At 35.2% G+C, this 22,437-nt stretch overlaps 1 protein-coding gene across 2 annotated transcripts in view; it reads left to right on the top strand.

Moving 5' to 3' along the window:
• Positions 1–22,437, top strand: part of Cep290 (centrosomal protein 290) — an 89,627-nt gene that overhangs the window by 13,437 nt on the left and 53,753 nt on the right. For both annotated transcript variants that reach the window (XM_045153569.1, XM_045153570.1), the window contains exons 10-21: positions 819–908; positions 4,370–4,492; positions 5,454–5,577; positions 10,459–10,631; positions 11,621–11,783; positions 13,689–13,789; positions 13,866–13,953; positions 14,159–14,271; positions 15,779–15,863; positions 16,358–16,500; positions 20,081–20,245; positions 20,603–20,752. In XM_045153569.1, the coding sequence (XP_045009504.1) occupies positions 819–908; positions 4,370–4,492; positions 5,454–5,577; positions 10,459–10,631; positions 11,621–11,783; positions 13,689–13,789; positions 13,866–13,953; positions 14,159–14,271; positions 15,779–15,863; positions 16,358–16,500; positions 20,081–20,245; positions 20,603–20,752 (1,518 nt within the window). The remainder of the gene's footprint in view (positions 1–818; positions 909–4,369; positions 4,493–5,453; positions 5,578–10,458; positions 10,632–11,620; positions 11,784–13,688; positions 13,790–13,865; positions 13,954–14,158; positions 14,272–15,778; positions 15,864–16,357; positions 16,501–20,080; positions 20,246–20,602; positions 20,753–22,437) is intronic.

Here is a 22,437-nt window from a genome sequence, read left to right as displayed (position 1 = left end):
GAAAAGTGTTCAAGGAATATATTGTGCATACCATGTATGAAATGCTTGGGGCCCAAAAGCATTCCAGATTTTGAAGGTTTTTTTTTAAAGATTTTTGGGGATATTTGCATATTCATGAGATTTCTTGGAATAAGATCTAAATCTAAACACCAAATTCACTCATGTTTCACATACACCTTATAAGTATAACTAATACAGTGTTCTCAAAGCATCTACCTTTCGACTGAAAGACATCACATGAGATGTGATATGCAATTTTCCACTTGTGGCATCATGTCAGCACTAAAAATTTCCAATTTTAGAGTATTTCAGATTTCAAATTTGAGTATTACTGTCACTCATCCTGTTATAAAGATACAGAAACCTTGGGCTGGAGAGATGGCTTAGCAGTTAAGCGCTTGAAGCCTAAGGACCCTGGTTCGAGGCTTGATTCTCCAGGACCCACGTTAGCCAGATGCACAAGGGGGCACATGCATCTGGAGTTCGTTTGCAGTGGCTGGAGGCCCTGGTGCGCCCATTCTCTCTCTCTCTCTCTCTGTCTCTCTCTCTCTCTCTCTCTCTCTCTCTCTCTCTGTTTCTCTCAAATAAATAAACAAAAAATTAAAAAAATAAAGATACAGAAACCTTAACTAGAGGACTACTCCAGTAATAGTTTGTGTAAAGTAATGCAACTGTCATTTTATATGTGTGTGTGTGTGTATATATATGTGTGTGTGTATATATATAACACATACATACATACATACATACATACATACATACATGTATATCCGAGGCATATACTTATTTTGCACTAATTTGTACCCTGTGTCTCTTAGGTAAAAGAACTAACAGATGTTCTAAAAGCCAAGGATGAAGAAGATGATCCTGTCATGATAGCTGTCAATGCAAAAGTAGAAGAATGGAAGGTGCCTTTCTCAATGCAGACAGTTGGTTTGCATTGGATATTTTGATTTAATTTTGTTTTGTTTTGTTTTCAAGGTAGGGTCTCACTCTAGCCCAGGCTGAAATGGAATTTACTATGTAGTCTCAGTTGGCCTCATCTCGATCCTCCTACCTTGCTTCCTGAGTGCTGGGATTAAAAGTATGCACCACCCCACCTGGCTGATCTAAATTTTAGCTTAATTTTTGTTTTAGAGGCTTACACTAGTTAATAATATCTTTAGTATGACTTTTTTAAAAAAAATCTTTTACATGTCTTGACAAGAACACCTCTCAAACTATCTTTTGTACTCCTATAGCTCATTTGTTTATTGTATGAGCTCTGACAGTTCAAGATCAGGGAGGAATGAGAATACAGAGAAAGGTCGATTATAGTCACTTGGGAGTGGCTAAATAGATGGATCATCAGTTAAAGGCACTTGTTTGAAAAGCATGATGGCCTGGGTTCAGTTCCCCAGTACCCACATAGATATTTGCACAAAGCGGCATATGCATTTCTCACTGCTTGCAAATAAATAAATAAAAATACTTTAAAAAATAAAAACACTTAGGAAGCCTTTCAAGAGTATACCTCTTTGTTCCTTACCATACCAACTCAACAAGTTCCCTAGCCTTTCCCCATTAAAACTTTTGATTATGATGGTTGCTGTTAGATAAACATCTGAGATAACTGAATAATTCTTATTTTAAGGCTATTACCTCTAGTGTCATTATACCTAGCTGGTCTTACATAAATGTTTTTAACAATTTGGAGTTGGTTATCACCTGGGACGCTTAGATAATATATATTTTATTTATTTATTTGAGAGCAACAGAGAAAGGGGCAGAGCGAAAGAGATAATGGGCATGCCAGAGCCTCCATCCACTGCAAATGAACTCCAGATGCTTGTGTGCCCCTTTGTGCATCGGGCTAACGTGGGTCCTGGAGAATAGAGCCTCGAACTGGGGTCCTTACTTAGGCTTTACAGGCAAGCTCTTAACCGCTAAACTATCTCTCCAGCCTGATAATCTGTATTTTAAATAGGAGCAGTAGCAGTGGAAATGAGGCTGAAAGTATCTCCAGGGGTCAGTAAATTTGTGAAGGACTACAGAGTGAGCATTTTAGTCCATCTGGTAATGGTGCCAGTCAGCTGCTGTTTCAGCATGAAAGCAGCAGTGGGCAACATAGAAATGAATAAAAGGGATGAGGAGATGGCTGAGCTGTTAAAAGTGCTTGCCAACCTGCCAGCCCTAGATAATTACCTATTACTAACATAAAGCCAGACACACATATTGGCATATTCATCTGGAGTTTGTTGGCAGGGGCAAGAAGCCCTGTCTATTTTCTCTCTATATTAAATAAATAATATTAAAAACAAAGTAAAACAAGTTAGCGAGACTATTTTCCAATAAAGCGTTACAAAACAAGTGGCAGGCCAAGTTTCTTAAAATGTATACTATAATTGGCTAGTTCTTGGAAAAAAATGTTGTTTTAACCCCATTTAATTGTTTAATTTTTATACATGTAGTATTAGTTTCTTATTTATAAAGACAATATAATTTTTCTTGGAAGATTTGCATATTATTTAATAAATGATCACCTATTATGTGTTATTCATTTCCAGTTTTGCTCTTAATGTTTGAGTATCTTTGTAGATATGTTATCTTATGAATATACAACTGTATTTCTAAAATAGAATTGTAATATAATTATATATTCCTTCAGTTTTTCACAGACATAACACTTTGGATAGGAATCACTTATTTTATTTTTATTTATGTATTTAATTTTTGTTTTTTCAAGGTACGGTCTCACTCTAGCCCAGGCTGACCTGGAATTCACTATGTAGTTTCAGCATGGCCTCGGATTCTTGCCGCTTCTACTACCTCTGCCTCCCAAATGCTGGGATGAAAGGCTTGTGCCATGATGCCTGGCTAGTGCGTGTTTTTTTTTTTTTTTTTTTTTTTTTTGAGATAGGGTCTCAGTCTAACTCAAACTGACCTGGAATTTACTATGTAGTTCTAGGGTGTCCTCAAACTCACAGTGATCTTTCTACCTCTGTCTCCTCAGTGCTTGGATTGAAGTGTGGTCCCCACCTCCAGCTAAATATTATTTTTTAATTTTTATTTATGTTTCTAAGGCAGGGTATCACCATAGCCTAGGCTGACCTAGAACACACTCTGTAGCCCAGGCTGGCCTTGAACTCAATAGTTGCCCTCTTACCTCAGCTTCTTGAGTATTAGTATTAAAGGCTTGTGCCACCATATCTAGCTAAATTTATTTTTCTTAATTGTGTTCAACTTTTATAAGTATAAACTCTGCCTATTGCTAGGAATGGTGGCATACAATTATAATTCTACCACCTGAGAAGCTGAGAATCCTGAAATCAAAACCAACCTGACATTATTTGGAAAAAAAAAAAAAGAGAACAAAGAAAACAAAAGCATATTTTTTTATCTTATTTTGTAGTAATATCTGTTTCATCTTATATAGTTAAATTTTTGAAGCATATATATTCATATTGGTATAAGGAATATAACATGGTAGTTGAACTGCTCATATTCAAGCACCATTTATTGAATATTATAATCTTTCTGAAACTAAAATATAGTTTTTTACTATATTAAAAAAGCCAATGTTTATTTTGAATTTGCTTTTGGACTCCCCTTTATTTATTTATTTGAACTATTTTCTAACCATATAAACTTGCCTTAAATTTTCTTGTCTTTAATATTCTTTAGAATAATTTTACATGAATTTTAAAACTATCTTGCCCAGTTATTTCAAAATATTGTTAGTTGACATGTTAAAAATGTAGGTTGGCTTAGGATAAACATCTTTATGCTTTTGGGCTGCTGTAGCTAGGAATTCAAAATAGGAGCTGGAGAGATGGCTTAGCAGTTAAGGTGCTTGCCTGCAAAACCCAAGGACCCAGGTTTGATTCCCCAGGTCCCATATCAGCCAGATGTACAAGGTGGCGCATGTGTCTGGAGTTCATTTGCAATGACTAGAGACCTGGATGTGCCCAGTCTGTCTGTCTCTATCTGCCTCTTTTTCTCTCTCTGATAAATAAATAAAATATCAAAAAAATTTAAAAAGAATACAAAATAACTTTCCATTCATTCAAAATATTTTTCGTGTGGCATTTTAATACACTTTGTAAGCATTGCTTTCATATAATATTTTCTAGCCATAAAACTTTTAAATAATGAGTTTTGAGCTGAACATTTTTTCTGAACTCTAAAATAGAAATTACTGTGTATAATGAATTGTGTTTGATTTGAGCTTCAAGCTGTACTTACAACATAACAAAACAAAACACAGAAAGGTATGTGTAGTTACAGATACTTTCTTATTCAACAAATTTTATTGCTGGTATGAAGTGTAACAAAGGTATGTACTATTTATTTTCTCTTCCTGTAACAGATATTATTTTGATTTTTACAGTTAATTTTATCTTCTAAAGATGATGAGATTATTGAATATCAGCAAATTATCCACAGTCTGAGGGAAAAACTTAAAAATGCCCAGCTAGATGCTGATAAAAGTAATATTATGGCTCTGAAACAGGTAAAACCTCAAATTATGATTTGTCATATCATATTAAATTTGAAAGTTTGAGCTTAATTTAGTGGCTTACATTACCGAGTATAAGATGATATCTTGAAATTGCTTATAAGTCTGAAGGAAAAATTTTAAAGATTAGACTTATAAATAGGATTATTTTATTTATTTTATGTTGATGTATATATTAAGTCAGGAATTGTTAAGCTAATGTTTTAAATTTTAAAGTATCTGCTATTATTAAAATTTATTATATTATATTTTATTCCTGACAAATCCTGTACAGGTAAAATAAACTGTGTTTATAGTATGATTATATAACCTAAATATTTAATTTTATGAAAGTTATACCCATTTAGTAAGAAGCTGCTCTTCTATTATCTGTGTTTTCCTAGTTATAGCCCAAACGAAAGAATAAAATTTGAGAAATAGTGAAGAGTATAAAAACCATTACTGGGTTAGTGTGTCTGAATAAAGTGCTAGCAGTATAGAATCTAAACTGGGTAAAAAGGCAAGCCCAGGGAAAACATACATAAAAGTGGTGTAAAGATATAAAGATGAAGCTGGGCGTGGTGGCACACGCCTTTAATTCCAGCACTCGGGAGGCAGAGGTAGGAGGATCGTCAAGAGACCCTACTTTGAAAAACCAAAAAAAAAAAAAAAAAAAAAAGAAAGAAGGATGAAATTGAATGGATGCTGTGGGAAAACAACATGTAAGAAGTTACAACAACCCACAGATACTAGGAAATTCTGGAATTATATTCATTAGAGTGTTATGTTAGATAATAGTAAACCATGTGCTGCAGATTGTGCACTCTAGTTGAGGTGTACACAAGAAGTATAGTTCTGCAATAAAATAAATCTTATAGTTTTGTTGAAAAAATAACATGTACCTACTTCTCACTTACCTTTAAAATGTATGTTTATAATCGTGAAAATGTATATAATATTTTTAAATGTTTTATAGGGCATACAGGAACGAGACAATCAGATTAAGATGCTCACTGAGCAAGTAGAACAGTATACAAGAGAAATGGAAAAAAATACTTTCATTATTGAAGATTTGAAAACTGAGCTACAAAGAGACAAAGGTAATTCAGTATTTTATAATGTGTCATTTGAAGGATTATTTTTATTAAACATTGTTTTGTGTCAGTATGTATAAAGTGTTTTTTAAAAATTTTTATATATTTACAAATAATTACATAGGATATTAGTTACTACATGTCAGTCCGCGGCAACATGTTATCACTGCTTAAATTTGTAAATGGTATGCATTTTTTTTTTTTTTAGTTATTAGATATGGACGTATTTTGTATGTAAACATCACAGGTTGGTAACATCCTTTCCCTCCCTCCTGCTCCTTTTCTGAAGAGGCCTTCCTCATTGGGGATGCAGGTCAACCCCATGGGTATTATGGGTCATACACTATGGGTCAGCAGTCAGTTATGGAGGAGAGACAATGTCTCTGTGCAAAATGTCCCAATTTGTGGCTCTAACAATGTTTTTGCCCTCTCCCCTCTGCAAAATTCCCTGAGCCATGCTGGGAGGATTTTAAGTACTTCAGTGATGGGCATTTAGGAGCATCTAGATGTCTGGTTGGGTATGTGATGAGTATCCTCAGTATCTTTCTCCATCACCCTTGTGCCAATGTCAGCTTAACTAAGAGAGCAGCACTCTTGCTCATTTCCCCAATTCTCCTCAAGTCAATTCCCATCTGAAAAAGAGAAGCAGATTCTCCAACAGAAAGTGAAGTTAGTTCTAGTAAAATGGGATAACCATTACTAATTCAGAGATAATTATAAGGGTTTAGACACTTTTATAGTATAAGGTTAATGGGAGCTTGATAATGGAAGGCAGTGTATTTTCTATCATTTTTTCTTGATGAAAACTATTTAAACTGTATTGATGATTGGTCATATAAAAAGTGAAAGTGATAGTATAATGTTTATTTCTCCTCCATTTAATAATTAACAAAGAATGGAGAGAATACAATTATCTTTTTGGTTTATTTTTATTTATTAGACCGAGGAAGAAAGGGAGAGAGTGAGAATGGGTGCACCAGGGCCCCTGTAGCCACTGCCAACAAACTCCAGATGCATGTGCCACCATGTGCATATTGCTTACATAAGACTTGGAAAATTGAATCTGGGTCCTTAGGCTTTGTAGGCATGTGTCTGAGCTGCTAAGCCATCTCTCCAGCCTGTGATCAAGGTATTGTCCTTGTATATAATTTTCAGAAGCAAGCTGGCAAGCCAGCATTTGAATTACACTCTCATAATTACTAATCTCTCATCATGTTCTTTTTCACACTATACTTTCTTGCCTACCACATCAATTCCTTTGAGTAGAAGTTCTCACACTGGTGGTGGTGGTGTATTTCCAGAGCACTGCATACTATAAATACATCAGGGTTTAGTAGTATAAGCTCTTCACAATGAATACATGGATATGTTATTATTGCTGAAGATAAATTGCAAAAAAAAAGGCTGGAATAGGAAATAGTTTTCAGGATTATAATGTAGATATTGAAAAACCTCATTGAGGAGCCAATCGAATAAACTTAAAAGATGTAGGGGAATGAACACTGCAGTGGAAAGAAATCCAAAGGGACTAGAATGTCAAGAAATGGGTATTGGTTGCCGGAGTAGAGTGAGCATAGGAGCAGTAGGAGAAGGTCAAATCAAAGAGATTACTAAATGCTTTTGTTTATGAGGTCTCATATTTTATAGTTCACTGTAAGAACTTTAATTATTTTAGGTAAAAATAGGTACCAAAGTTTGTGAAAATAAGAATGACTTAATTCACTTAGGCTATGTGTGCATTAGAATATGGAAGTGGTAAGATCTGAAGCAGAGAGATCTGATATAAGGTTATTGAAATAGTCTAGAGAAAGCTATAATAGTTTGGAGCATGATACAGTAGTATTAGTTAGAGTCAATTTTACCTGTGTTTTTAGGTGATAGAAGTGGCATTTGCTAGCAACAGATGAGGATTTGAGAAGAAGTTACTAGAATTTTTGATCTGAACATTGGAGTGGGTTGTGGGTAAAAGAGATGGTGAGGTACCCAGTTTAGGACAAATTAATTTGAGATGTTCCTTAGGCATCCTGTTGATGGTTAAAGTGGGTACTTGTATATGGAATTCTGAAGCTCATTCGAATCATCGAGGCTAATGATACACATTTTACAGCCCTCTTAACAGCACATTTTGTGCTTGTGGGGTCAAGAGAATGAATATAAGTTATGAAGACAACAAATTCAAGATGGATCCCTGGAACACATGTAACATAGAAACTGAATACATGAGAAGAAACCTTCAAATCAGTGTGAAAAGGAGTGTCCACAGAAATGAAAAGAGAAACATGAGATCAGAGAATCTTGAAGTCCACAAGAACATGCCTTCTAGGAAGAGCAACTGTTCAAAGCTGGGCTCATTTTTGTTGATTGTTCATTATGGCACTGTAGTGATCATCAAGCTTAGCAGTAGTCATGTGGATTCAAGAGAAAACAGACAATGAAGGGAATAAATGCAGGAACTCTTCAGGACGGTTTCTGTAAAAGGAAGAAGGGAAAAGAAGGTCGTATCCTGAGGACAAAGAAAGGTTAAGAAATTAGTTGTACGATGACAGAAATAGTTTTTTCTTCTAGGTTAATGGAAAGGCCCCATTAGTGAAGAAACAGCTCAAGAACTGCTGGAGCAAATCTTTGAGAAAGCTGTGGGCTCAGAGATATTATCACAGAAAAATTGGCCTTAACTAGGAAGAGAGTTCATTCGTAATTGTAGGGGGAAAGGTGGTGTGGTTAGATACAGATGTCTGTGACTAGATAGTCTGGTATAGGAACTTGTAGATGTTCTATGCTGATTGTTTCTGTTTTCTCAGTGAACAAGAAAGCAAGATTCTTAACTGAAAATGGTAGGAGAAGATGTATTCAAGTTTGAAGAAAGAGAAGATAAGAACTGGCCATTGGAAAAATGAAATACATGGCTGTTGAGTTGGGTCAAGGACCTATTAATAAATATATTTTTATGTTTTTATTTTGTTTATATTGGATTACCTTACAATAATTTAAACTATTTTTTTTAAATTAATTAATTTATTTTCAAGCAGAGAGAGATAAAGATAGAAGAAAGAGAGAGGGGGGGAAGGAGGGAGGGAGAGAGAGAGAAGGAAAGAGAGAGAGAGAGAGAGAGAGAATGGCCTTGCCAGGGCCTCTAGCCACTGCAAATGAATTCCAGATGCCTGTGCCCCTTGTGCATCTGGCTTATGTGGATTCTGGGGAATCAAACCTGGGTTCTTGGGCTTCACAGGCAAATGCCTTAATCACTAAGCCATTTCTCCAGCCCAATTTAAAGTATTTTATTAGGATGATTGATAGAAATGATTTTGCATATGCCAGTCACCAAGAGAAAACATGGCATATGTTCCCTGCTATCAAATAAGGAAGGTTTGCTATCTAAGTACACCTTAGTCAGTCTATAGTCAGGTAGCCCATAGAGCTCAAAGCTTACATACCATACTTTATTCTGTGTGTGAAATTTAACTTGAAAACTATGATAGTTCACGGTGTTTTTTAGTGTTTTAAATTTTTTTTTGTTCATTTTTATTTATTTATTTGAGAGTGACAGAGAGAGAGGCAAATAGACAGAGAGAGAGAGAATGGGCTCACCAGGGCCTCCAGCCACTGCAGACGAACTCCAGACGCATGCGCCCCCTTATGCATCTGGCTAACGTGGGTCCTGGGGAATCCAGCCTCGAACCGGGGTCCACAGGCTTCACAGGCAAGCGCTTAACCGCTAAGCCATCTCTCTAGCCCGTTCTTTAGTGTTTTGATTAGCTAGTAAAGAGATCCACAGATGTGACAATTGTGTGCCCATTAGATGTAGGTAGTCCATTCCATACAGAATAGTTTTACTTTAATGTCTGTATCCCCAACAGTGAGAGGAAGAGACGGGGCTAAGGGGAAAAGGCACATGCTGAAAAATAGATGGGTAAATAAGGTATTGACTGCATGAGGGCTATGTGGAAGAACAGGAGGATAAATATGGGGGGAAGCAGCTCAGCCTCTTTCATTGTTAAGCTGTTGGTTCCATTCATTGCCTAGGCTAGTCTAATGCATAATGTAAATCCAATGTAAATATGTTAGTAAATGTTTATTGTAGATGAGTCTGAGAATGATCTGTTTCAAGGAATTTCAGAATTTGATGTAATAACCAATTTAGTAGCCTAGAGATCCAGGAAATTTATTATTACCTAACTTAAGTGTAGCTGCAAGTGGTAGAATATGGAGCATAGAACAGTTATTTAAGCAAGGCAAAACATGTCTTTGCTGAAAAACTTGAGGCAGTTCAGTTCAGTCTTGGTATGGTGGGCACACAAGAACAAGTGTCAGTTCAGCTTAGGATTGGTATGATGGGCACACAAGTACCAAGCACCCTTAGTTGTAGCTTTGCCAGCTTAGCACTGGCTTCTATCTCGTGGTCCAAGAAGGATGTTCGAGTCCCAACTTTCATTTCCATAGTTCAGGAAGCAGGATGGAAGAAAGTGACAAGAAAAATTCTTACTTCCCCTTTGGAGAAAGTTTTCTGAAATTCACATGTCCTTTGTATTTAGATCCATTTAGTGACATCCACACCTAACTTGTTGGCATGTAAGTAGAAACAGGTGGCCCTGTGTCCAGGTGAAAAACTCTGTACTACTGTTTTGGTCATCCAATAAGGGTTGATGGTCTCTGCCACAATAATATTTGTGGTATTCAGTAACCTTTATAACCCATTCAACTTGACTATAGTTTTAGTTGATTTTACTAATAAAACCAAACAGCACTTTGATTTTACAAATATAAAAGTTACAACATTTAAAGAAGCTTTTGTAGCACCATAGCATTTTTTCTGACCCTATCTTGGAAGAGCTAACTTATTGAAATGAATAGTGACATTCAGTTCCTTCATGATTTTGGTTTTATTTGTAGGTTCTTCAACCTTTCATCAACAAACTCACTACATGAAAATTCACTCAAAGGTACAAAGTTTGGAAGAGAAGCTAAAGGAGGCTGAGAGAACAGCTGAACTGGCTGAGGCTGATGCAAAGGAAAAGGATAAAGACTTGGTTGAGGCTCTGAAGAGATTAAAAGATTATGAGTCAGTATGTATTTTTATCTTATCTGTCAAGATTAATTATTCGTGACATTCAGAAAGTATTTTGTGGCTCTTACTGCTTTTTGTTTAAAAAAAATTCCAAAATCTCTTGGTAAACATTATCTTAATTAAATTATAGTAACTTATTCAAACTTTTGAGAATTTTTTTTGTCAGAATTGTTTGCAAACCTTTTAATCTAAGTGTTCTGGTAGATAAGAAGCTTTGGTGAGGCAACAGGATTACATTATTTCTTCTCTGTGTTCTTTGTGTCACCTACTTGTAGGTATGGCACCATGACTAACTCGATAAAATCTGTGCAGGGTGGTTTTGCTGCCTACTGTTATCCACACACGCTACTTTGAACTTTATTTTCTGATTATGACTTGTCAAGTAGTTAATTGCTGACATTTGATGCAGGTATTCCTGATTCACTATTTTTTAAGTATATTTTTAAATTTTTGTTTTATTTTTATTTATTTGAGAGTGACAGAGAAAGAGGCTGAGAGAGAGAGAAGATGGGCGCACCAGGGCCTCCAGCCACTGCAAATGAACTTCAGATGCATGCCCCACCTGTGCATCTGGCTTATGTGGGTCCTGGGGAATCGAACCTCAAACCAGGGTCCTTAGGCTTCACAGGCAAGCACTTAACCTCTAAGCCATCTCTCCAGCCCCGCACTCTTTATTTTTAATCTATATTTTTTTAAGTCTTTTATGTGTAATATCCTGAGTCACTTGGCCACAGGATGTTGTAGAGGGAAGTTTCATCTGTTCCACATTCTGTCATTAGTTCTCAATTAGGTTTATATAAACATAACAAAAAGCCTATTACATTGTACAATATTTGTTCTTATCTTAAATTTAAAAGGCCTGTGAATATACTTGCCACATTAAATACAAATATAGTCATAATTTTCCACCAATTAAAAAAATAACTTATGAATTTGGTTTGTCTGCTCAGACCATATGATATTTAAATAAGATCGGGTATTTTTCAGGGAATATATGGTTTAGAAGATGCTGTTGTTGAAATAAAGAATTGTAAAAACCACATTAAAATAAGAGATCGAGAGATTGAAATGTTGACCAAGGAAATCAATAAACTTGAGATGAAGATCAATGATGTTCTTGATGAAAATGAGGCACTTAGGGAGCGTTTGGGTAAGCCATTTCAGATCTTTTATTTTCCCAGCCCTCATTTCAAGTCCTTGCTTTTTGTTTGTGCTTTTTAGTGGAAAGGGGCAGTGAGGTACTAGTCTTCAAACCCAAGACCTCACACGCCAGGCAAGTGTTCTCCCTTCTTCCCTTCCCCTGAGCTTCACTACATTTCCTACTGGTTTGTTTATTATTACTCCTGATTAGTTGGCTGCAGTTTTTGCCTAAATAAATACTTCTATAACAGCACCTAAACAAAAGTGGAGCTTCTGTTGTTGAAGTGAATTTGGGAATCTCACAAAGTTAGGTCCTGGGCAGGCCTGGAATGTTGCTTTGCTCAGTTGGCTGTCTCCTTAGGAGTGGCTGCTTACTTTTAAAGTGGAAGTACATTGCGTTCATATCTCAGATCAGGAGTTCACCACTATTTTATACCCACAGAAGAAATATCTATGTAGTTTATAAGTTTAAAAAATGCATTTGTTTCAGATGAATTTGTGGGAATATTTATAAGTACATTTAAATCTTCTTAAAAATTTTATTTATTTATTTTGAGGTAAAGTCTTGCTGCTCTAGCCCATAGTGACCTGAAGTTCACTATGTAGTCTCAGTTTGGCCTGAAACTTACAGTGATCCTCCTACCTTGGCCTCCTCAGTGCTGGGATTAAAAAGTGTGTCTCATTACGCCTAGTCCTTTTTAAGCCTTGTAAGGATTTTTAAATACTTGACTTTATATATTTTATTTTACTTATAAGAGTCCCGTTGCATCTAATAAGTAATTTCCAATATGCCTTGAGGTTTTATATATTGATTTCAGTTAAGTAGTTTATTAGCTCTTATCACTAGTTTGGATGTTAAGTTTGAACTACATTGCCACATTCAATTTACTTTTTTAAAATAAAAATTCATATTTCAATAGTAATTTCATTTTACTTACTACTTATCAGTTAATGCTTTTTTCCTTTTTTTTTTTTCAAGGTGGGGTCTTACTCTAGCCCAGGCTGACCTGGAATTCATTATGGAGTCTCAGGATAGCCTCAAACTCAACAGCAATCCTTCTATCTCTTCCTCCCGAGTGCTGGGATTAAAGGCGTGCGCCACCATGCCCGGCAGTTAATGCTTTCTTATAGTCAAATCACTATAATTTTTTTTTCCTCTGGAAGAAGGAAAAATCTTATACAGATTATTTTTGAAAAGATTCCAACTAGAACCTAAAAGTAGGATAGAACTTCAAGTTAAGACTTCTGATTAAGTTGACCAGTCAGTCCGTTGCCAGGAATCTGGAAGTGTCTAAATATTATGTCAGAACAATTCAGAGAGCTGTGGCAGACATTATATCTTCTGTACAAGATTTAGTCTATAATTACCAAAGTCTGGTTTACATTTACTTGAGACAGTTTTGATATCTGCTTATCAGAGCCTTATTGCTTAGTAATTAGACAGGTAATTCAGGAAAATTAGGAGTCTGGTGAACTGTGAGCATTAGTTTAAGAGCATTATTAATATTAATGATAACTGCTGTATGACAACCACTGTTCTAAATGTTATAATTACTATAATTTTATTATGTACTTGACCAGCCAAACTAAATAGATAAATATATCTATGCCCTAGTTATAAGTTGAAAGTAAGAATTGAGCATGTCTACTTTATGCAAAAAACTTCTGTTCTTAATTAATTGTACTTGCCAACATCCTCACATGGAGAGGACAGAACCCAATAGGTTTAGTAATGATTTTCATAATTGTAATAAAGTTCTTTTTTTTAAACAGTATAACTGTGGAAAGATTCTTACACATAAAGTATTCTATTCTGTCAATAACTGAGTTATAGATGGTCCTGATTCTTTTTGAAGTTTTTGTGGTTCATTTGCCTATTTTTTTAAACTTGTAATTCTGTTGTCTTCTATTGCAGGCCTTGAGCCAAAGACAATGATAGATCTAACTGAATTTAGAAACAGTAAATACTTAAAGCAGCAGCAGTTTCGAGCTGAAAACCAGATTCTGTTGAAAGAGGCAAGTATGGTTCAGACCCCATTATTCCTCAGGCTGACCTAAGGAGAACTACTTACTAATCATCCATGCTTTGCAGATTGAAAGTCTAGAGGAAGAAAGACTTGATTTGAAAAGAAAAATTCGCCAAATGGCTCAAGAGAGAGGAAGAAGAAGTGTAGCTCCAGGTATACACAGTTATTGCATGCCTTTAAAAGAATCCTTTGGGAATAAATTATTTAGATCTGAAAATTTCTGAACATTTAAAATGAGTTTATTCTGTTACGGTGGTTCTGCTACAAGTAATAACAGCATTGTGGTTCAGTGAGAGAGAACTGAGTGGAATAAAAGAGAACTATTTTTATGTTTCAGATTTGTTCTTTCACATTGCAGGGTTAACCATTGAGGACCTGAATGTAACTAGAACCTTTTCTCAGGAAGCTACAGTAGGAGAACGAAGAGGGCATTTTCTGACCCTCAGGAGTGTGAATGAGGCTCAAGCAAAGGTAAGCAGTGTTTGTAGAGCAGAAAGAGTAAAGGAAGTGCTACAGTTCTCACATTTCTCCTACGTCATTCTGTATATCTGCCTTTTATAGTTGTTGCATAAGTAAGAATGTTTGCTTCTTTAAACAACGTAGTGATACAAAGATTTATTAATGAGCCATTATCTACTCTGAATGCAGATTAAGAGTTCAGATAAAATAGAGATGCCGCATAGGAGACCACCATTCAATATACTGCAATCAGATCAGAATGAGACAGACGAGACTATGACTATGCCATCATTATCAAGAAAGTTATCTGAAATTCATCACAGTGTAGAAAGTGGAGTGGATCCAGTTGTCTCTTTAATGAGACATTCCTCATCTATGCAAGTAAAAGATGATAATTCAACTCCGGAAACTATCACAATAAGGGAGATTTTCAAAGCACCGTGTCTACAGTCTTTAAAAAATCTAGAATCATTAGTCAGCACCTTTAGTAGGGAGAGCAGTGAGGAAATAAATGACTATTTATGCTCTCTTTCTGATGACTTGATCAGGAAGCTGTCAGGAAGCCATCAATGGCTAGACAAGACTAGATTTATACAGAAAAATAGTTCATCTTCTCAAGTCTCAGCAACAGCTTCAAAATTAATGCAGAAGTTATCACTTAGGCAAAAGTCGGCCATATTTTGTCAACAAATTCATGACCAAAGAGCTGATATGGATAAATTACAAGTAGGAACATCAGAAGATGAACAGGTTCCTTCTCGAATAAAGTGTGCTGACCTTAGTGTGAAAGAAGATAGAAGACAATGTGAAGTTTCCTTACAAAGGGAGACTGAATTTAAGCTATCAGATCCTGTGCCTGTCATTGCACAGTCAAAGCTCTCTCAGATAGACCCACTTGACAATCTTATAGAACAGCTTCGGAGAGAAGTAGCGTTTCTCAGATCTCAGGTGAGCTTTCCTCCAGATTTTATTCCTGGTCTCACTTTTATTTTTATTTTTTTTTAAATGACTTCTTACAAAGTTCTGCAACAATTATAATAAGATTCCTTTTAATACTAGATTCAAACAATGTGCAATGTGGTACATTTAATGTGAACTCATTGACTTGCCTAATGTATGAATTGTTTCCTTAGAATGAAGCCCTAGCACAGGATTTATTGATCAAAGAAGCACAGAGTAGAAATGCAGAGCTAGAGCTTGACCACCATAGAAGCCAGGCAGAACAGGTAGTGTAAAGACCGGTCATTGCGAACAGTGATTATGATGCTGAGGACAAAACCTTCTGTGAATCTCCTTGCCTTTTGTGATGAGGGCTGAAGGAGGATGAGGTGGAGGGAAGACAACTGTCTCTTTTGTCTTGTAGAATTGTATTTTATAATTGCTATGCTTCTGTGACTTGTTTTTGTTTTATACTTTAATTTACCAAGGATAATTTTAACTTAAAACCTGCTTGCTATTATGTTGTTTTATATTAAAAAAAAAAAAAAAAAAAACTTTTTTTTTTGTTGTTGTTGTTCAGAATGAATTTCTATCAAGAGAACTAATTGAAAAGGAAAGAGATTTGGAAAGAAGTAGGACAGTAATATCTAAATTTCAGCAAAAGTGTAAGTTACTATTAATCTTATTTTCCTATACCTATTTTTCCTGTAGTAAGGAGTTTAATACATTCTTTGTTAGCCTTTATAATTTAAATAACTTCATTTCTGTCACTTTTTTAGTTGGTTTACATTGCTGTTTTTATCATCACAGAGTATACTACTTTTTGTGACAGTGTATGCCAATGTTTATTCACTAATGAGAGTGAAGTTAGAGAACTGAATTTAAAGAAGTTTTAATGTAAAGGACAGTTAAGAGTTATGTAAAAGTATGCTTGTGATCATTTGTATGTGGCATGCATATTTGTGGATATTCAGGTAATTTAAATGGATTTGCCATTTATTGAAGCCGTTCATGTTGAATTTATGGTTGAATTTTTTTGATCCATATTTATTTTGTCAAATGGCTATTTTTTCTATCTGTGAAATATTTATAATGTGCATAGAATAATGTAAGGTATTGGAAAGCTCTGTTCATTCAATGAAAAATAATCTAATTGCAGTAAAAGAATTAGCTGAAGAAAATAAGCAACTTGAAGAAGGTATGAAAGAAATATTGCAAGCTATTAAGGAAATGCAGAAGGATCCAGATCTGAAAGGAGGAGAAACATCTCTAATTATCCCTAGTCTTGAAAGACTAGTTCATGTAAGTTAGTTGTTATAGTCTACCTTCAACCCCCATCCTCCTTACAGATGAAATCCCATTACACACTGATTTCCTTGATTTTAAATAACGTATTTGCAATTATTTGAATTATTGTTACTTAGGTCCAATATGTGTTTTATTGCAGGCTGATTGTAATATTTTCTTTGTGTGTGTGTGTATTTATTTGTTGACCAGTTTATCTACAATGTATCCTTGTAGGGGTGTGTGTTTGTGTGTGTGTATTGGTCTTTGTACACACAAACCCATGTGTTATTTGGGGTTAATGATCATCTTGAATCTGTTCACTTAGCTTATCCATCATTATTTCTTTTTGTAAAAACTTTTTATTTATTTATTTGAGAGCAACGAGAGAGAATGGGCTCACCAGGGTCTCCAGCCACTGCAAACGAACTCTAGATGCATGCTCCACCTTGTGCATCTGGCTTATGTGAGTTGTGGGGAATTAAGTCTTAAACTGGGGTCCTTAGGCTTCACAGGCAAGTGCTTAACCATTAAGCCATCTCTCCAGGCTCATCATTATTTTTTTAGTCACTTTTTTCTCCAGTCTCTGGGACACTAATGATGCATGTGTTTTGGTATGGTTTTATATTTGCCTAGACTGTCTTGTTTTTAAATTTCTATTTTTCTATTTTCTAATTTTAATTAACTTTTTAAAATAAAAACTATTACAAAATTTACATAACCCAGGCTGGAGAGATGGTTTAGCAGTTAAGGCACTTCCCTGCAAAGCCTAAGGATCCAGGTTCAATTCCCCAGAACCCATGTAAGCCAGATGCACATAGTGGTACATTCATCTGGAGTTACTTTGCAACGGCTAGAGTCCATGCCCATTTTCTGTCTCTATGCCTCTCTCTCTTTCTCTCTAAAATTAAAAAATATTTTTCAAAAATTTACATAATCCCCTCTCACCACCCTTCTTTATCCCCCTCTGCCTTAACTGAACCCACATTTTTCCTACTATTTCCTCTTGTATATATATATTTTTTCTTTCTTCCTTCATCTAAGAGGACCTGTTGGTAGGTTCAGTATTATTTAGGTCTTACTCAGATAACTACAACCACGGTGAAATAGGACTACAACATACTCTTTATAGCTAAAAGTTTGATTCTTTCTTCTACCTCTTCCTCAGTGGTCTTTGAGCTTTGAAGAGGGACAGAAGTATCTCATTTAGTGCTGAACACTCTGCTGTAACTTCTCAACAGTTTGACAGTTTTCCCAAGTAGTCTCCACTCTCTGTACAGAAAAGCGGCTTCTCCAGACCGAAGAGCGCAACACTAATGCAGGAGCATAAACGTAGTATTTAAAGGGCAATTTGATGGGCGTAATGTATCTGTTTACCCAAATAACATAAATAGCTATCCCTTTAGGGCTTGTGACCTTCCAAGCTGTAAGCTTTTGACTATATTTCCAGTTTTGGGCATGAATCTTCTCCTATAGAGCAAGGCTGAGAACAGTTGGTTACCCCTAACAGACATAGCACATTTGCACTAGTGGTCATCATGCCTTGCTGACCAGCTTGTACTAGCTTGCATGGTATACTACTAGTTAAGACTGTTTATGACTTTTCTCCCCCAGGAGGCCGCATAGCACTTTCTAGCATTATGAAAGCTAGTTAGTAGGGGAGAGGAATTCCAGCTCAGTTCTAGCTTGAGTTCTTAGTGTCCTCCAGTGAAGCATGTCTTATCAGCAATATGGTTTTAACCATCTACTTCTGGTAGGTAACCAAGAACATTGGTCTCTTTATTTTGGGGACCTTCCTAACCAACAATGCACGAGGAGGTATTTCAGGGCACAGCATTATATACCCCACCCCACAGGATACCTTCTCCCCAGACTATTTATATATTATTTATTTATTTATTTATTTATTTATTTATTTATTTGTATGACAGGGAGAGAGAATATGCACACGGTAGGGCTGTGTGCCTCTGCAAATGAACTCCAGATGCACGTGCCACTTTGTGCATTTGGCTTCATGTTGAAGCTGGGGAACTGAACTTGAATCAGTAGGCTTTTCAAGCAAGCACTTTTACCCCATCCCTTTCCTTCTTTTTTATTTTTTTTCAATTAGCTAATAAAGAACTGGGTTTCCATGTAACTAATACATAACGTCTTTAGTTTTCATGCTTTTTATGTGAATTTCTTTTGTCTATGATCCTAAAGCCACAGTAACATTACCTAATATTGATCCTATATCCCTGATCAAACTATATACTCCAAGGGAATTCTATTGAGTTACCAAATTAAAGCAGAATAAATAGCCCCGGGAAATCCTAACTTCTGTTTCAGTTGGCACTCTCAGGACCTTTTCTAGTTAACTGCTTTTGAGATGTTCTGTTCTGGATTGCAGTTAGTTTTTGTTTTTTTTTTTTAATAAGCTTTCTGCAACTCACAGATCACCTAGAAAATTTACCTGTATGGACCTTCAGAACCTTCACACTTTAGATTTTTTTTTTTTTTTGGTTTATGCACTTAGTCACTTTCTCTTGCTATAGGATATTTTTCAGTGCTGAAAACCACTATCTAATTGAATCTCATTTTCCAAAAAGCCATGTATACAATGTTATTGTTCTTCAATAAGACTAACCTTATTGTCAGTCAGAATGCCTCTTTCTGATGTCTGACTTCCTGTTATCCCTTTGAAAAAATAGAATTTATTACATTGCATGGTCTGCTGTGAGCTCCTGCACAGGTAAAGCTTCCTTTTATAAGTCAATTGCCTTAAGTTAAACTCCACCTCATCTTCTTATATACACTATATTTGGTTTAACTTACTTTATCTTATTTGATTTATGACTTCAACTATATAAATTTATTTCACATTGAACTGCTTAGTTCCATGTAAGTTTTCTAAAGCCAGAGGTATTTTTATATGTTTATATTATATAAGTATGTATATACAGTGTATGTGTGTTTTATGTATGCCATTGCTGAAAGTTAGAATTGCTGAAGCCACTTTGAAATTTTCCATTTTATATATTATTTTAGCTTGTTCAATTACTTGTGGAATATATGTACTCTCTTATCAATTCTTGGGATTTTCTCTGACTGCAAGAAGCACTGTGAAACCCAATTAATGGAAATAGAAGCTGTTCAGCTTCTTCATTCATGCCTTTAGTTCAGATGCTGAAGGTTCTGAGCCTTGGCATTTTGACTATGCAACCCCCTCCATTTACTAACATTTTGTACTTCTTTACAGACAGTGAAACTAAGGTAATGAAGACCTCAGCCACTTGTTTAACTATTAACAAACAAACTGTTGAACACTTGGTCAAGTTATTCCTGCTTGATCATTTTTATAGGTTACCAATCCATTAAGATGATAAATAACAACATTGTTATAATGAAGTAATTGCTGTGCTTGGTAATGTATGTTAGACTGAAGTTTTATAAATTTAAATTGTAAGTAAGAAGCTTAAGTAGAAATTTTTGTTACTGTACATGGCAGTGTGGATAGAAAAATGATTATATGTCAATTTTATTTAAAGGTAATTTTTGTTTGTTTACTATGATTTACTGTTTTCCCTGTATTTTTAAATGTGTAACGCAAATATACCAGGCTATAGAGTCAAAGAATGCTGAAGGGATCTTTGATGTCAGTCTGCATTTGAAAGCCCAAGCTGATCAACTGACTGGAAGGAATGAAGAATTAAGGCAGGAGCTCAAGGAGTCTCGGAAAGAAGCGTTAAGTTATTCACAACAGTTGGCAAAGGCAAATTCAAGGGTGAGGACCTTATTAAATAAAATAAGATGCTAAATAAGCATATATGTTTTAAAGAATGCCTAATAAGAACATGTTCCTTGAATTCTTTCACTATTAAGACAACTTTGTGCAATTATAAAAGTAAGTGGAAAAATAAGAGTCTTGTAATATAAAATAGAAAAGAAGGAACCTTTATCTTCTGTTAACCATTTGTAAGTGAAAATCACCATGTGATTTAATTAATTGCTGTCAGATCTTCAATTCTCTGTTTTTAAAAATAAATATATTCCAAGAAAGCTTAAATTACAGTTTGCTACTCTGGAGTTTTTCCTTAGATATCAGCTATGTGATTCTCACCCTTGGGTTTTTTGTTTCCAGATTGATCAGCTTGAGAAAGAAACTAGTCTTCTACGACAATGTGAAGGATCAAGTGTGGTTTTTAAAGGTGTTGACATACCTGATGGGATAGCACCATCTAGTGCCAATATCATTAATTCTCAGAATGAATATTTAATACAGCTCTTGCAGGTAATGCAAATTTTACTTGTAAATATAAAAAGTTCTTAATAGTATGCTTTTTAATTTAATCTTCATGAATTCCTTTGAATTCTCAGAATGATGAAGTATTTATTAGTGCCTTCTGATATAAGCGAATAGTATACAAAAGACAATTTGTTCCATATGCCTACATGCATGTTAACATAGGCTGTTCATTTGTGTTACTCATAGGAAGTATATCATTAATATGTGGAACCTTAAACAGGTACCATAAAGGAAGAATATGTGAAGTACTTATGATTATTGTGGGTTAATAAAGGACACAAAGTGCTAAAGCATTTTAGAGTCAAAATTAAAATTGTTCCTTTTTTATGCAATTGGCATTATGAATAACTTAGTAAGAGATATTTTTACTATTAGAATTGAATCTTGACTATGCATAACATCACCTGCACTACATGTATAATGACAAAAATCTGTTCAAATCTAAGAAACATATTTTTAGTTAGAAGTATTACTGTTTGCCTTTGCTACATTATACTATGGTAAAGATATTGAAATTATTACCAAATGTTTGTGTTTTCATTTGGATATAAGCCTTCCTTGAATATTGGAATTTATATGTTTCTGTAGTTAGGTAGGGACCCTAACGACATACTAAACATTATGTTATAATCTATGCTATATCTCTACTTTTAAATTCATAGAAATCCTCATGATTTCTTTTATTCTCTTACATTTATGGACGCTACCAACAAGTAATGACAACATATAATTGACCTGTTTGAGATGGTATTTGTGTTAACAAAAACACAGGAAACATTGTCTGAGATTAGAGAGAACACTGATTGGAAGGCTGAAAGCCCACCTACACTGACAAAAGTGGTACTTGGATGCTCAATCCCAATGATGCATAGAGTAACAGGAATGGACATATGGAGTCAGACTTGACCTCAGAAGTTGGACCTTCCTGGCACTAAGCCTGATATTATGTATTTGATAAACAGTTGATGAGCGTAGTGCTAAAAGGTTTTGGTGTTGAATTATATAATCTTTTAAAAAGAAATAATGAGAAAGGATAATTTTAGTGGAAGCCCAAAAGAATGTGTTCACACAGAAAACAGTAGCTGTGTGACTAGAGATATGTGTAATTATTTTATCTGGTAAAGTTTGTAGAAGTAAATACTGTATCTGATAGTTACATTCTTACTGCATCTTCCATATTTGCCAAGAATAATTTTGCCTGTTTTGTGGTACTTCTTAGGTATGTTGCCTATTCTTTATTAAAATATTAAAATATAGTATATTAAAGTCTTACATTGTAGCTCAGGTATAAATTTCAGTATTTTTATGTATCAGTTAAAATTAAAAATGAACTCGGGAGGCAGAGGTAGGAGGATCACCGAGAGTTCGAGGCCATCCTGAGACTACATAGTGAATTCCAGGTCAGCCTGAGCCAGAGTGAGACCCTACCTCGAAAAACCAAAAAAAAAAAAAAAAATTAAAAACAAGCTGGAGAGATGGCTTAGCGGTTAAGGCACTTGCTTGCAAAGGCAAAGAACTCAGGTTCGACTCCCCAGGACACATGTAAGCTAGATGCAAAGGTGTCGCATGTGTCTGGAGTTAGTTTGCTGTGGCTAGAAACCCTGTCACACCCATTATCTCTCTCTCTCTATTTGCCTCTTTCTCTCTCTCTCAAATAAATAAAAAATTAA

Source organism: Jaculus jaculus, chromosome 6 (genome assembly GCF_020740685.1).
Source record: "Jaculus jaculus isolate mJacJac1 chromosome 6, mJacJac1.mat.Y.cur, whole genome shotgun sequence".
Classification (NCBI taxonomy): domain Eukaryota; kingdom Metazoa; phylum Chordata; class Mammalia; order Rodentia; family Dipodidae; genus Jaculus; species Jaculus jaculus.
Note: the sequence above shows the minus strand (reverse complement) of the source record. Positions and strands in the feature narration are given on the sequence as shown.